Genomic DNA, 11,701 nt, shown 5'->3' with positions numbered 1-11,701 from the left:
CCCCCCCCCCCTCCCCCCCCCCGTGTTGTTCATACTCTGATTCTGACCGTGCATGTTTGCGGGCATGTATTAGCGTACTCGGCAGGATTCTACTCGCTTTCCCGAATGGGTTGCTCAGACTTGCTGTTATCCGTCAGCCCCAGGCGGCTTGCGCGTGTTATCGGGAGGGATCGGTAGAGTACATACATGTTAAGCGATGGCCAGTCTGTGATACCCTCGCATTGTGCTACTTCGCCTGCAGCCCGGCAGCATTTGCCCGTGCGGGTAAGCATCATTCGAGCATTACTGCGAATCTTCATCACGCACGGTAAGCGTGACTTCAGTGCATCAGAATGACGGCGCATACTGTCGACGTCGCAACTGATGCGGATCGCTTCGTTTCATGTCGTATGAGTCGAGGAAGATACCTTGATAAAAGGCGACCTCGGAAACAACGAATAAGACCGACAGGGGCGTGCTGTGTTCTACTCTTCTAAGAGGTCTTGTCTGCGACACATATCTAACAATAAGCTAAAGTTGTCAAGCACAGTCGCCATGGACTCCCCGCAGAGCGTTGTGAAAGACATGCTGAACAGCACAGCTACTCGATTCTACTCCGCCTTTGCGGGCAGGAACGTTCGAGATGGCCAACCCAAAATGGACTGGATGCAGGGAATGTCGTATATTCTGGGAGCATACTTCGTCTATCGAGTGACACTCGCAGTCTATCGTGGTAGGCAATGCGGCTGGCCTGCTGTTCCAATAACATTCGTATGTAATTGCTAACGCAAGAGTTGCAGTAACACTTCACCCACTTGCTGGCGTACCAGGGCCAGTTCTGGCAGGTTAGTAGTCGTGACGCTTGCTAGTCGATGAGACTGTCTGACCTTATAGGTATGACTACTCTGTATGAGTCGTTCTACGACATCGTACTTGGAGCGCAGTACTTCAAGAGGATCGAAGAGATGCATCGACAATACGGTATGCTGTGCCATCGTAGCAAACTCAGAATGACGGAAGTTGACGCGCTGCACTCCGTCAGGACCCATCATTCGAATTCGCCCAGATGAAGTGCACTTCAATGATCCAGATTTTATTGATACGTACAGCCCAGTAGGGGGAAGAAAGACAACTAAGCCAGCTTTAGTAGGCTTAAGGACAGGGAGTAAGCGTACCTCCAGGCATGCGAACAGACATCGAACGTTTCGACTAAGACTTGTGCGCCTAGTTCCCGACTCGATCACCGGTACAATAGATCACGATGTGCACCGCCGCCGACGAAATGCCATCAGTGGCTTCTTCTCTGTCGCAAGTATACGCCGTCTTGAGCCTATAATATCTGAACATATGGAGAAGATGTTCGCGAAGATGGAGAAAGGACTCACACCTGGCAAGAGCGAGAGAATTTTGAGTATGCACCAAGTCTTCCGAGCCTTTACGACCGACGTAATCACGCTTTACGCGTTTGGTGATAACCAGAAGATTTTGGATCACGATGATTGGGGCCATGCCGCCACAGCGGGAAGCGCCGCATGGCATTCCCTTACGCACGTCTTCGCTGCCTTCCCGATCGTATTGACTCTGTTGAGGAGCATTCCACTTTGGGCGTTCAAGATATTTATGCCCAGCTTGAATGAATTGCACGAGAAGCAGAAGGTGTGTGTGCCAGGCTTCCCTCACCTTTAATCACGTTATTGACCACAATTTTAGTGGTGGGTGGACAGGGTGCGGTTCATCCGAAACTCGCCAGACCCCGAGCAGATCAAGAAAACCATCTTCGAAGGTGTTCTCAGCAGCAATCTGCCACCAGAAGAGAAGACCGACGCCAGACTGGCCCAGGAAGCACAACTTATCGTGTTCGCTGGTGAAGGTACTGTTGGTAAGCTGGCTTGTTGTTCCCACTCATCTGGTCATGATGCTGAACTTGTTTGGTAGCCTATACAATGAACGCTGCTCTGTACGAGCTTCTCGCTCATCCTGTAGAGTACACGAAAGTACAGGAAGAATTGGCCGAAGCCCTTGAGATTGGTAATAAGTCACCGACCTTCGGCGCAAGTCGAAACTCTTCTCTATCTGAATGCGGTGATTCAGGAGACAATGCGGCTACATCCGTGGAGTAGTGTCTCGTCAGGTTCGGATTTCTCCAGAAGAACCTATTGTATATCATGATAAGCGACGGGACAAAACCTACATCGTCCCCGGTGGAATAGCGCACAGTATGGGACCACTACCCGCAAGACAGATGAGATACTGCTAACTTATGTCAACTTTCAGGCATGTCGACGCGCGCCATGCACTACAGTCCCGAAGTGTTTGGCATCGACTACTACGAGTTCCGGCCACAAAGATGGATCGATGACCCAAAGCTGAACAGAGCCTTCATTGCCTTTGCAAGGGGCACGAGGAACTGTATTGGGTTAGTCTATGCTTTTTTACCACAAGCTTCTATCGCTAATGGGTGCGCGTCGCAGGAAGGATATGGCACGTAAATTGATGGGCAAAACATTAGCAACATTGCTACGCAGATACGATGCTTACCAAGGACAGCAAGGCCATACATTGCAGATGTACGAGTTACAATGCGTGAACGGGACATTGATGCAAACTATGACATGATCATACCAGTGCCTGCGAAGAGAAGCACAGGGCTGAGGGTCATTGTCCGTGCGTAGCAGAGGCAGACCGTAATTGTGAGACTTCAGCGGCCAGTGACACACACAATCTATAGCAGAGTGAGGAAGTACCCGAAGCTAGGCGTAGAGTTACCACAAGTTTGTTGTAAAGATAGTGTGCCTGAACCGCGAATGCAATGATCCATTCCACTCCTTTCGCATACTTGTCTGCTTTCCTGGGGTAGAACTATGAACAGCGGTGGCAACGGACGTGGGAGCGCCTACCTTCTTGCACTATACATATGGTGCAATGCAGAACCATAGATACAAAGATGTGAAGATGTCATATGTAACATGACAACAGACATGTGTTAAGGTAGGTCAAACATTAGTCTAACATGTCTTAAGGTGGCTTAACACAGCTCTAACATGTTTTGCAACATGTCTCAGGCTTTGACATCCTTACATCTTAGGTATCTGCAACGCTATATCCGGGCGCTACGGTATCATACCAAGTATCCGCAGTCTATTTTCCCCGGAGCTTATTCATCTTTCATCATCGTCATACAAACCTTGTAGGATCGCTTGGGCGCGGAAAGCACGCCGAAGTAAGTTAGTGCGTCTTGGCATACAGGTGGACCCTTATCATTGCCGCCTCGAACCCCTCTAGTTCTGACATACGGCCTTAGTGCGCGGGATTTGCACTTGTCTGCCTCATAAGTCAGTCGCTTCGATCCGTACCTCGCGTGCAACTGTGCGTGACCCAGTCATTCTGGTTCTCAACTTGGCTCTAACCGTGGCGTGCAGCTTACATAGGCTAACGCTCTAAACAAAGCCCGGTAGGTAAGCTGTAACGAACCCTAGAGCCTCGGGCATGCCACTGCCAGAGAATCACATATAAGCTGATGTCGTATTTCTGCCGCTAACGCGAGCCGTGGCTGTCCAAGCGACCTGGTGATACGCACCCTTTGCCTCGCTATGTTCACTATACTGGTCGGAAGCTCAAGCAAGAACTTTCTATCTTGTTGAGGTTATAGGCCGCCGCTGTATTCTGTACCTGGCCGAATTACGCCCGGGAGCCGTCAATGTTGTCCGACATCAGTCATGCGCTCGAACCTCGACGCCGGGTCCAAAATCGCATGGCACAGCGGAGATTTCGTCGTTAGTGGCTTCCTAGATCCAGAAATCGATTTTATGATGAGCTAATCGTAGGTTGTGAAATTATCAGGCAAACGTGCAGACAAGGGTAAAGCGGCGCAGACAGAAGATGCACCACCTGATACGACCATCGAACACTTCCAGCAATCACCGGGCTCGGAACGGACATGCCTTACTTCCAGTGTAGTACAGGCACCCCGACAAGGCTTTGGCGTCGCCACACCTGGAACGTTCTCTGGGGGTGCGTAATTTCAGTTACCAAGTACATGTGAGACCAATACTGACTTCGTGAAACAACGTGCAGGACTTTTGTACGATGTCAGCTTTCTTTCCTTCGAGAATAGTTCCGGAGAAGATCTCTTGCCGAATTTATTTGCGCCATCTCAGGAAGCAATCCATGACTTGCCTTCAACGCATCGCAGTTCCACTGGTGGAGACCAGATATTGGACGATCGCAACGCCTCCAGTGCGGCAGCCAGTCCACCACAAAATGAGACGCACCTTACTTCCATTGAAAGTAGTGCTCATATGGGGGGGAACCAGGCTTCCTGGCATGAGACTTCAGCCTCACGAGCCTCCAGTAGTCCCAGCGACATCGGGAGTGATGTTCCCAAATGGCTCAGCCCACTGCATATGGCCTCTTTAAAAGGCCAGACTCGAATCACAAGGATACTGCTGGAGCACAACGCGGATTGCAACGAACAAGACAGCGACGGTCACACCCCACTCATGCATGCTGTCATGAGTGGAAGCGAGGAAATGGTCCGTTTGCTGTTGGTACATGGGGCATCGATCTCGATACAAGACCGACGAAATCGATCGGCTTTCCATCATGCTGTTCTACATCGGCGGCAAAAATTACTACGGATGCTTTTAGATCGGTGTCCCCATGGAGACGAGAGAACCCGGCTACTCGAAAGTTACGATGACTCTGGGCGGACACAATTACACATCGCCATTGATGAAGAATTTGAGGAGGCTGTATTGTTGTTACTACAATTTGGGGCAAATCCATGCTCAAGGAAGTGGGGACAAGAGACGAACGACGAATTGAGCAAAGATTAGCTGTTAACAAGGTGCATGAGGCATGAGCACTACATATCGCAATCTAGTGGAGTAAATTTGTGTATCATCATGAGTACTTTGAAGCGGCCATGGCATAGCATGCTCTCGTACACCATTAAATCTTTTGCTGACCGAATATGCTAGGTCTAGAGTATCCATGCGCCTACACGCGAGTGTACCAAGATACTCTGGACACATCAGGAAAACAGGTGAGAAGGCCTAGGCTGAACTAACTATTATTGCTACTGCCGAATGCGTTTCTTTTCCATTCTCGTCTTGCAATCACGCTCCAGACTGAGGATTGAAATCTACAAGCAGCTGTGGAGGAAATTCGATTATCAGTGACCACGGAAACCCGCGTAGCTGTGTACAATTAGCTTCGAGGATTGATACGAGCACTGCATATTCAACTACCGGGTCCGGTATAATGCGTTATGCCGTCTTACATTTACGGATCGACACGACCGGCGGGGATTTTGACGAATGAACTAATTCCGACCAAGCCGAGGTATTTCGCTTGAGCTTACTGTTAGGTGGCGAAAGGTAGAATCGAGCTAACCTCGTTTGTACTACCAGGACCCTGTTGGAGCCTGATGCACTCTTCCATTGCGTCAATGAACTTAGAGAGATTACTCTCACGCGAGGTAGCACGATCGCCTGACGTGATTATGCAATGTCGAATATCATGTATTACAATGATCAACATCCTGTTGCACCGACTCCGAAGCGCAAGGAACTTCTTCAATGATTGATGTAAGCGCAACATCAAAACGAACGATCTCCTGCTCATGCATGGTAAGCTGCCGGGGTCAGCTGCAAGGTAATCATGTCTTACGCTTCCTCCGGTTCGCGTGGCTACACGCCACTCAGCTTCGAGACCTTGTTTTCGCAGGGTTTGCTGCCGCAGCAGAGCCCATGAGGCTCAATCTTCGCGAAGGGCCAGGTAGTTATCGGAGTTGAGGCTCACACAAACCCCCGCTAGGACAAACAAGCCACGAGCTTTCGTGGTCTCGTTGTCTGTTGGTGGCTGAAGCCGCCAAATGCAGCACGCTCACTGTCTTAGAGAAGGCGACGGGAAGGAATTTCAGATGGCTCACTATCTCAGTATAAAAGATTTTGGACGTCCGATGTACACATGGCTCTCCATCGTGCATATCCTGTTGATTTTCAAGTTCGTTACTTTCGCCAGGGGTATTTCTGCTTATTTTACCCGAATCCTCGTTTATTCCCGTTGAGATGCAGCTTTTACCGTTCACGGTAGCGGCTATATTCGCTGTACTACCCCTTCCTGGTGCCAATGCAGCATCCATACCACGTTACCCAAGAACCGGGAACAGTTCATCCTGTCGAAACATGCCAGGAGATGTCTCTTGGCCCAGCTTCAACGAATGGGAGTTACTGAACCAGACTGTCGGTGGTCGTCTTATTTCTGCGCAACCTCTAGCGCAACCATGTTACGGAACAACCCGTGATGCAGTAGCATGTTCTAAGGTGCAGGAGGAGTGGATCACACCGGAGCCTTAGTGAGATTTATCACCTTGTACAGAAATGAAGACGCTGACTGATGGTGTTACGCAGCTTTCGGGACCCGTTCGCTGTCATGTCGCCATACTATCTGAATGACTCGTGCACACCGTTCATCAAGAACAGCTCTAGCTCTGGCCAGTGCACGCTTGGAAACTCGCCTTCGTATGCCATAGCAGTCAGCAGCACGGAAGATATACAAGCCGGTATAAATTTCGCCCGAGAGAAGAACATACGCCTCATCATCAAGAACACTGGTCATGACTATCTTGGACGTTCCAATGGTATGGGGTCCTTGTCGCTTTGGACCCACAATCTGAAGACTATGAGCTTTTCCAATTACAGCAGTCCGCTATATGTTGGCCCGGCTGTTAAGCTTGGCGCTGGCGTTCAGGCTTATGAGGTTTACGGCGCTGCGAACAAGCAAGGCTTGCGTGTAATCGGTGGACTATGCCCAACTGTCGGACTAGCAGGTGGCTACGTCTCCGGTGGTGGCCATGGCTTACTCATGGGCAAGTACGGCATGGCAGCAGACAATACGCTTGAGTTTGAAGTCGTGACGAGTGATGGAGAGTACAAGATTGCATCGCCAACACAAAATGCCGACCTCTTCTGGGCGATGAATGGTGGCGGTGGCGGCGCATACGCAATAGTTGTTTCGCAGACCACCAGAGCCCACCGTGATGGCGCGGTCGCTGGAGGCTACCTCAGCTTCAACAACACCAATGACGAAGTATTCTGGGCCGCGATGACCTCATGGCAGGAGCAGCACTTTGCTCTCCAAGCGGTCCAGGACCTGACAACAGAATGGAACATGAATAATGGGCAGCTCACTATCCTCCTCACCCTACCGGACGGCCAGACCGATACCATCAACACGATTCTCAATCCCTTCGTCACGCGCCTGCAAGCACTCAACATCACATACTCCAACTTCACATCCTATGAACCTGACTTCCTCGCTCACCATCTTCGCTACACGCCCGGCGCTCCATATGGAACACACACTACAAACGATGTTGTAGGGAGCCGCTTCATCCCAGGTTCCGCAGTGAAAGATCACCTCCCCGACCTAATCGAAAAGATGCGTTCCATCGCATCGCTGCCGAACGCCGATTTCCAAATCAACGGCATCGTCGGGAACGTCTCGCACGCCCGCGTCGGTAACACTCCTTCCACCAACGCCGTCTTTCCTTCTTGGCGCGATTCTCTGTACGCCCTAGTTCTGGATGTATACTGGGATCCTGTAAGTCCCTTGTCGGAGCTGCAAGTTCTCCAAGACCAAATGCTGGACAACCAGAACATGTTCAAAGACTTGAGCCCCGGGTCGGGATCGTATGTCAACGAGGCGGTGGCGACGAACCCTGAGTGGAAGGAAGACTACTTTGGAATAAACTACGGGAGGTTGTTGGAAGTGAAGAGGAAGTACGACCCGACGCACTTGTTATATGGGCCTGCGTCTGTGGGCAGCGATTTCTGGAGAGTCGAGTCCGATGGGAGGTTGTGTGTCGCAAATCAGACTATGTTTTAGTGGCATTTGTGAAACGTTGATCAGAATTAGTGTCGCTTCTCATACTTTTATTCGGTCGCTTTGGGAGGGTTACACGTAGTTATGCTTATAGACTGGAACGCGATTTGACATTTGGGCCTGTATTTGCCACAGGCAGGATTACAGCTGTATTCTCAGTGAAATTGACGGTGAAGTTACACTGACACATATGACTTTTGCGAGAGTGTCATCGATGTCTGCTTTGGTGAAACATGCAGAAAAAAATTGTTGAGGCGAGCTTCCGGCGAGCTGACTCATATGAAGCCACATCTTGATACGGATTAATGTAGATGCAATCTTGTGCCACGCAGATTGTACGATGTGACGGTGTCTTGTCGCCTTATGAATGGTAGTCCATGCTTCATTGCAAAGGAAAAGGCTTCAAGATATCTCAACTGCAACGTATGTTGTATAGGGACTTTCTTGTCGTGACTTCACTTGGCAATGTGCCGCGTTCACCCACATTGCTAGCTGGCCGTGTCCTAGAAGAAATTTACATTGAGTATTTGAGTAGATACAGGATGTGAAGTTATTCACGCCTGCTAGATCGCATTACGTACATTCATGTAGCGAATGAGCTTTTTTTTTGATCGTTTCTGGGAAACAACTTGTGAATGATCGATGAATAAGAACGTCTCTTCAATACATCCTCTACCATGCGACCGCCTCTCCCTCCCAAGTCCAAAGCTTGCCGCTGTGGGTGTCGTGGCTAGCATCGTCGACGACCTTGACGAAGCCATTGACGCTGGTGGGAATTTCCAGCTCGGCTTTGTCCATGCCCTCGATGCCGAACATCTTGCCTGCAATCACCGCACCAGCATTGCCAAGGTCAGTTTGCACACGTCTAGATATAGATGTAAGCAATTAAGAGTATATGATGAACATGAAACATACCCAGGATCGATGACAATGGACGTCAGCCACGGCTCCTCGTCGTGCAGCGCACGTGTCAGCCAGTGCGCAGCCACCTTGGAAGGACCATATGCGGCGTTAGGGAAGAAGAGGAAGTTGGTCAAGTATCCAGACTGCGAGCCCATGGTCACCCACTTGGGGTTTGTGCCTTTCTTGAGCAACGGGAGTGTGGCCTGGAGCAGGGTGACGAGGCCATACACATTAGCTTGCATGTGTGCTTTCAGATCTGCTATCGTGACGGCGGAGGCCTTGGGCACGATTGTTGCGATGCCCGCATTAGCGTAAACGATGTCGATGTGATCGACGTTGTGCTTGGTGTCGAGTTCCTTGATAGCTTCCGCCGCGTCCGTGTCTACGTTGGCATCCACCTTGACTAGGATGGCCTTGCTGCCTTCGCCAGTCTTGAAACCGAGCAGCTCCTGTGAGTTCGAGTCGGTTGGGTTGCGGTTTGCCGCGATGACGATGTGGTTCGGACGGGCGATGTATCGCTCGAAGATGGCACGACCCAGACCACGGCTGGCGCCAGAGATCAGTACGACGGTGGGAGACATGATGGAGTAGAGGCAATTGCGATTTTCAAGGGTTGATAGGCTTTGATGCTGTAGAGTCTGGTAGAGGTGCAGGTTATATGCTCAGATAAAGCGGTCTTTGCGGCGTGTTGTCGCTCCGCAGGCCGACAAAGATGTGTCTTCGCTGCCTTGTTCGCCGCAGGCCAGCAGCTTCATTCACTACCGATTGGGGTAGACTAGGACGGAAATGGAAGTCTCACAGCGGGAAGTTGCGCAACCTGCTTACCTTGCATGGCCAGGAACCCTCCGACCGACTGCGCCGGCCCAGTGCGTGTGGCTTATCTCTCTCAACGCTGTGTCATCATGGTTCATGTTCTTTGTTGCGCCTGCATGCCTTCCTCGTGCAAATACGCTCGCACGAACAACGGACAAGGTAGGACATTTGTGCGCACAGGATGGAAAGTTGCACACTTGTGCGCATGGCAGTATAGATTCATATACCTAGGCGCAAAGAATACTGCGAGGTGCAGGATGGTATCTGCACTGCATCGCATCTATAATTTTGTAAGCTCTAGAGTACATGATCTACGAAACGGCACATAGCGTGCGCATTGCATGAGGTGCAGCGAAGTGTATCGCGTGCGGTGGGGGATATTGAGGGTGTGAGCCCTAAAACAGCCTGAGGTTTGGCGTTCGTCGAGACAACCGGAGGGTACAAGCCTAACAATGCCTCGCGCCCACGATTCACGAACACCAAAACACCACGCATAGCTGCCATAGATATGCATAGCTGCCATACCCCTAGATCGCAGCTCGCTTACTGATGATGATCAGGTCACGAGTTGGGCAACAAGATCGGCGAAGTGCTCGACGCGAACGATCTGCGACTGTCCTGCAGACGGGATTTTCTCCCCGGAGAACGCTAGCAAATTAGCTGTCGCTTATTGGCTCGATGTGCGGCTCAGGCACATGGCACTCAATGTTCCGACTTTGACGGACCGACTCCCAACATCTCTGACACCGGCAAATGCTAGTAAACGGGCCTTTGCAGGCAAGCGACTCTAAAAACTTCACATTTTTCAAGGAAACCAAATTGCAACGACGCGCACAGAACCCCGACTGGAACGGTGCACAGACCGCTTGACGTCATGGTTGAGACGAAGAAGAGCAGGACAAAGAGAAGAATGATAATTCGCACTGCAAGCAACATGGAATGAGGTGCTTAATAGTGTGAGCATCAACAGAGCTCCCAGCATCGTCCTGAGACGGCACTGGGATAGTTCATGGCCCAATCCGCAACCTTTTCTTGCGTCATTAGTCAGTCCCTCTCGATCGCAGCCCAATCTTGGAGCCCAGGGGACCTTGCTCGGTTATGGGAGATCATGGCCCGGGTCACAGAGCCCTGTACCCATTCAAATCAAGGACAATCGCATCTGGGAATACCTCATGCGGACATTCCAAGGTTGTGATCGAAAGACATACTCTACACCACATTCGCGATTCTTAGGAGGCAATCAAGGTCACCATGGCTTGTGCCAACGGCTCTGTCCCACTGCTCCTGCCCTGGACCAACAATACAGTGTCTGCAACCGGCAAAATCCTATCCCAGGGGTATTTCGTTCGCTATCGGCACTCCTCCACAGTCGTTCTCCTTGACGCCCTCGACGTTCTCAAACAACATATTCCTTAATAATGCAGCGGAATGCGTGGCTGCCACCAACAGTAGCTGCATCGGCCAGCTTGGTGGCATCTATGACAGCGCAACTTCTACCACATTTGCAGAGGTCGACTACGCAACCTGGCCAGGCAGTAGAGATTCGGTCGGACTGGCGTCAGGGAGCTCTTCCATCTTCTTCAACGATGCTGCAGCTTTCGGTCTCAAACCAGCTACGAACAAGTTTGCATCCTTCCCCATGCGGACCAATGGTTCCAAAGACAGTGAGTCGGCGGTGGTGAGATCAATCACAAACCACGCTAACAAACAGCAGCCAGCGCTGAAGCGTTCTTGAAGAATGATCGAGATCACAGAGCGACTCTTCCTCTGGGCATGGACTCAAGCTTTCTGAACTACCTCGTTGATTCAGGCCAAGCTTCTTCCACAACTTACGGACTGTGGGCTGGATCCGAGTCCGAAGAAACTCCACAGGAAGGTCTTCTTGTCGTAGGTGGCTATGACGAAACTCGGCTCAAGAGTGCTGCCACCACTTTTCCTATGTTTTCCGATTGCCCAACATGTGCCATTCTGACGGCCATCACATACGACGTTGGGAGTACGAGTACCACTCTCTTTGCAGCAGCCACAGACACACTTGTTGTCCATCTTGATCCCTTCTCCTCGGACATAAGACTCCCCGCGGCAATGCTTCAGAACCTAGCGGCTGCGGAAAAGAGTG

The 11,701-nt window shown here is 50.8% G+C and overlaps 6 protein-coding genes across 6 annotated transcripts; 4 read left to right on the top strand and 2 right to left on the bottom strand.

Moving 5' to 3' along the window:
- Positions 1 to 1,326: 1,326 nt before the first annotated feature.
- On the top strand, positions 1,327 to 2,099 carry SNOG_15963 (hypothetical protein; the record flags this gene model as incomplete). Its single annotated transcript, XM_001806042.1, has 3 exons — positions 1,327 to 1,637; positions 1,704 to 1,858; positions 1,915 to 2,099. The coding sequence occupies 3 exons, from the start codon at positions 1,327 to 1,329 to the stop codon at positions 2,097 to 2,099; spliced, it is 651 nt and encodes a 216-aa protein (XP_001806094.1).
- Positions 2,100 to 2,249: 150 nt separating this feature from the next.
- On the bottom strand, positions 2,250 to 2,638 carry SNOG_15962 (hypothetical protein; the record flags this gene model as incomplete). Its single annotated transcript, XM_001806041.1, has 2 exons — positions 2,250 to 2,386; positions 2,602 to 2,638. The coding sequence occupies 2 exons, from the start codon at positions 2,636 to 2,638 to the stop codon at positions 2,250 to 2,252; spliced, it is 174 nt and encodes a 57-aa protein (XP_001806093.1).
- A 1,057-nt stretch (positions 2,639 to 3,695) lies between these two features.
- SNOG_15961 (hypothetical protein) lies at positions 3,696 to 4,803 on the top strand (the record flags this gene model as incomplete). Its single annotated transcript, XM_001806040.1, has 4 exons — positions 3,696 to 3,752; positions 3,804 to 3,990; positions 4,054 to 4,511; positions 4,627 to 4,803. 4 exons carry the CDS (start codon positions 3,696 to 3,698, stop codon positions 4,801 to 4,803), a joined length of 879 nt encoding a protein of 292 aa, XP_001806092.1.
- Positions 4,804 to 6,414: 1,611 nt separating this feature from the next.
- On the top strand, positions 6,415 to 7,869 carry SNOG_15960 (hypothetical protein; the record flags this gene model as incomplete). Its single annotated transcript, XM_001806039.1, has 1 exon — positions 6,415 to 7,869. One exon carries the CDS (start codon positions 6,415 to 6,417, stop codon positions 7,867 to 7,869), a length of 1,455 nt encoding a protein of 484 aa, XP_001806091.1.
- Positions 7,870 to 8,538: 669 nt separating this feature from the next.
- On the bottom strand, positions 8,539 to 9,350 carry SNOG_15959 (hypothetical protein; the record flags this gene model as incomplete). Its single annotated transcript, XM_001806038.1, has 2 exons — positions 8,539 to 8,731; positions 8,782 to 9,350. The coding sequence occupies 2 exons, from the start codon at positions 9,348 to 9,350 to the stop codon at positions 8,539 to 8,541; spliced, it is 762 nt and encodes a 253-aa protein (XP_001806090.1).
- A 1,483-nt stretch (positions 9,351 to 10,833) lies between these two features.
- SNOG_15958 (hypothetical protein) lies at positions 10,834 to 11,698 on the top strand (the record flags this gene model as incomplete). Its single annotated transcript, XM_001806037.1, has 3 exons — positions 10,834 to 10,919; positions 11,035 to 11,246; positions 11,297 to 11,698. Coding segments are annotated over 3 exons (700 nt in total), but the record flags the coding sequence as incomplete, so codon positions are not given.
- Between the last annotated feature and the right edge of the window lie 3 nt (positions 11,699 to 11,701).

This window comes from Parastagonospora nodorum (genome assembly GCF_000146915.1).
Source record: "Parastagonospora nodorum SN15 chromosome Unknown scaffold_42, whole genome shotgun sequence".
In the NCBI taxonomy this organism is placed as follows: Eukaryota; Fungi; Ascomycota; class Dothideomycetes; order Pleosporales; family Phaeosphaeriaceae; genus Parastagonospora; species Parastagonospora nodorum.
Note: the sequence above shows the minus strand (reverse complement) of the source record. Positions and strands in the feature narration are given on the sequence as shown.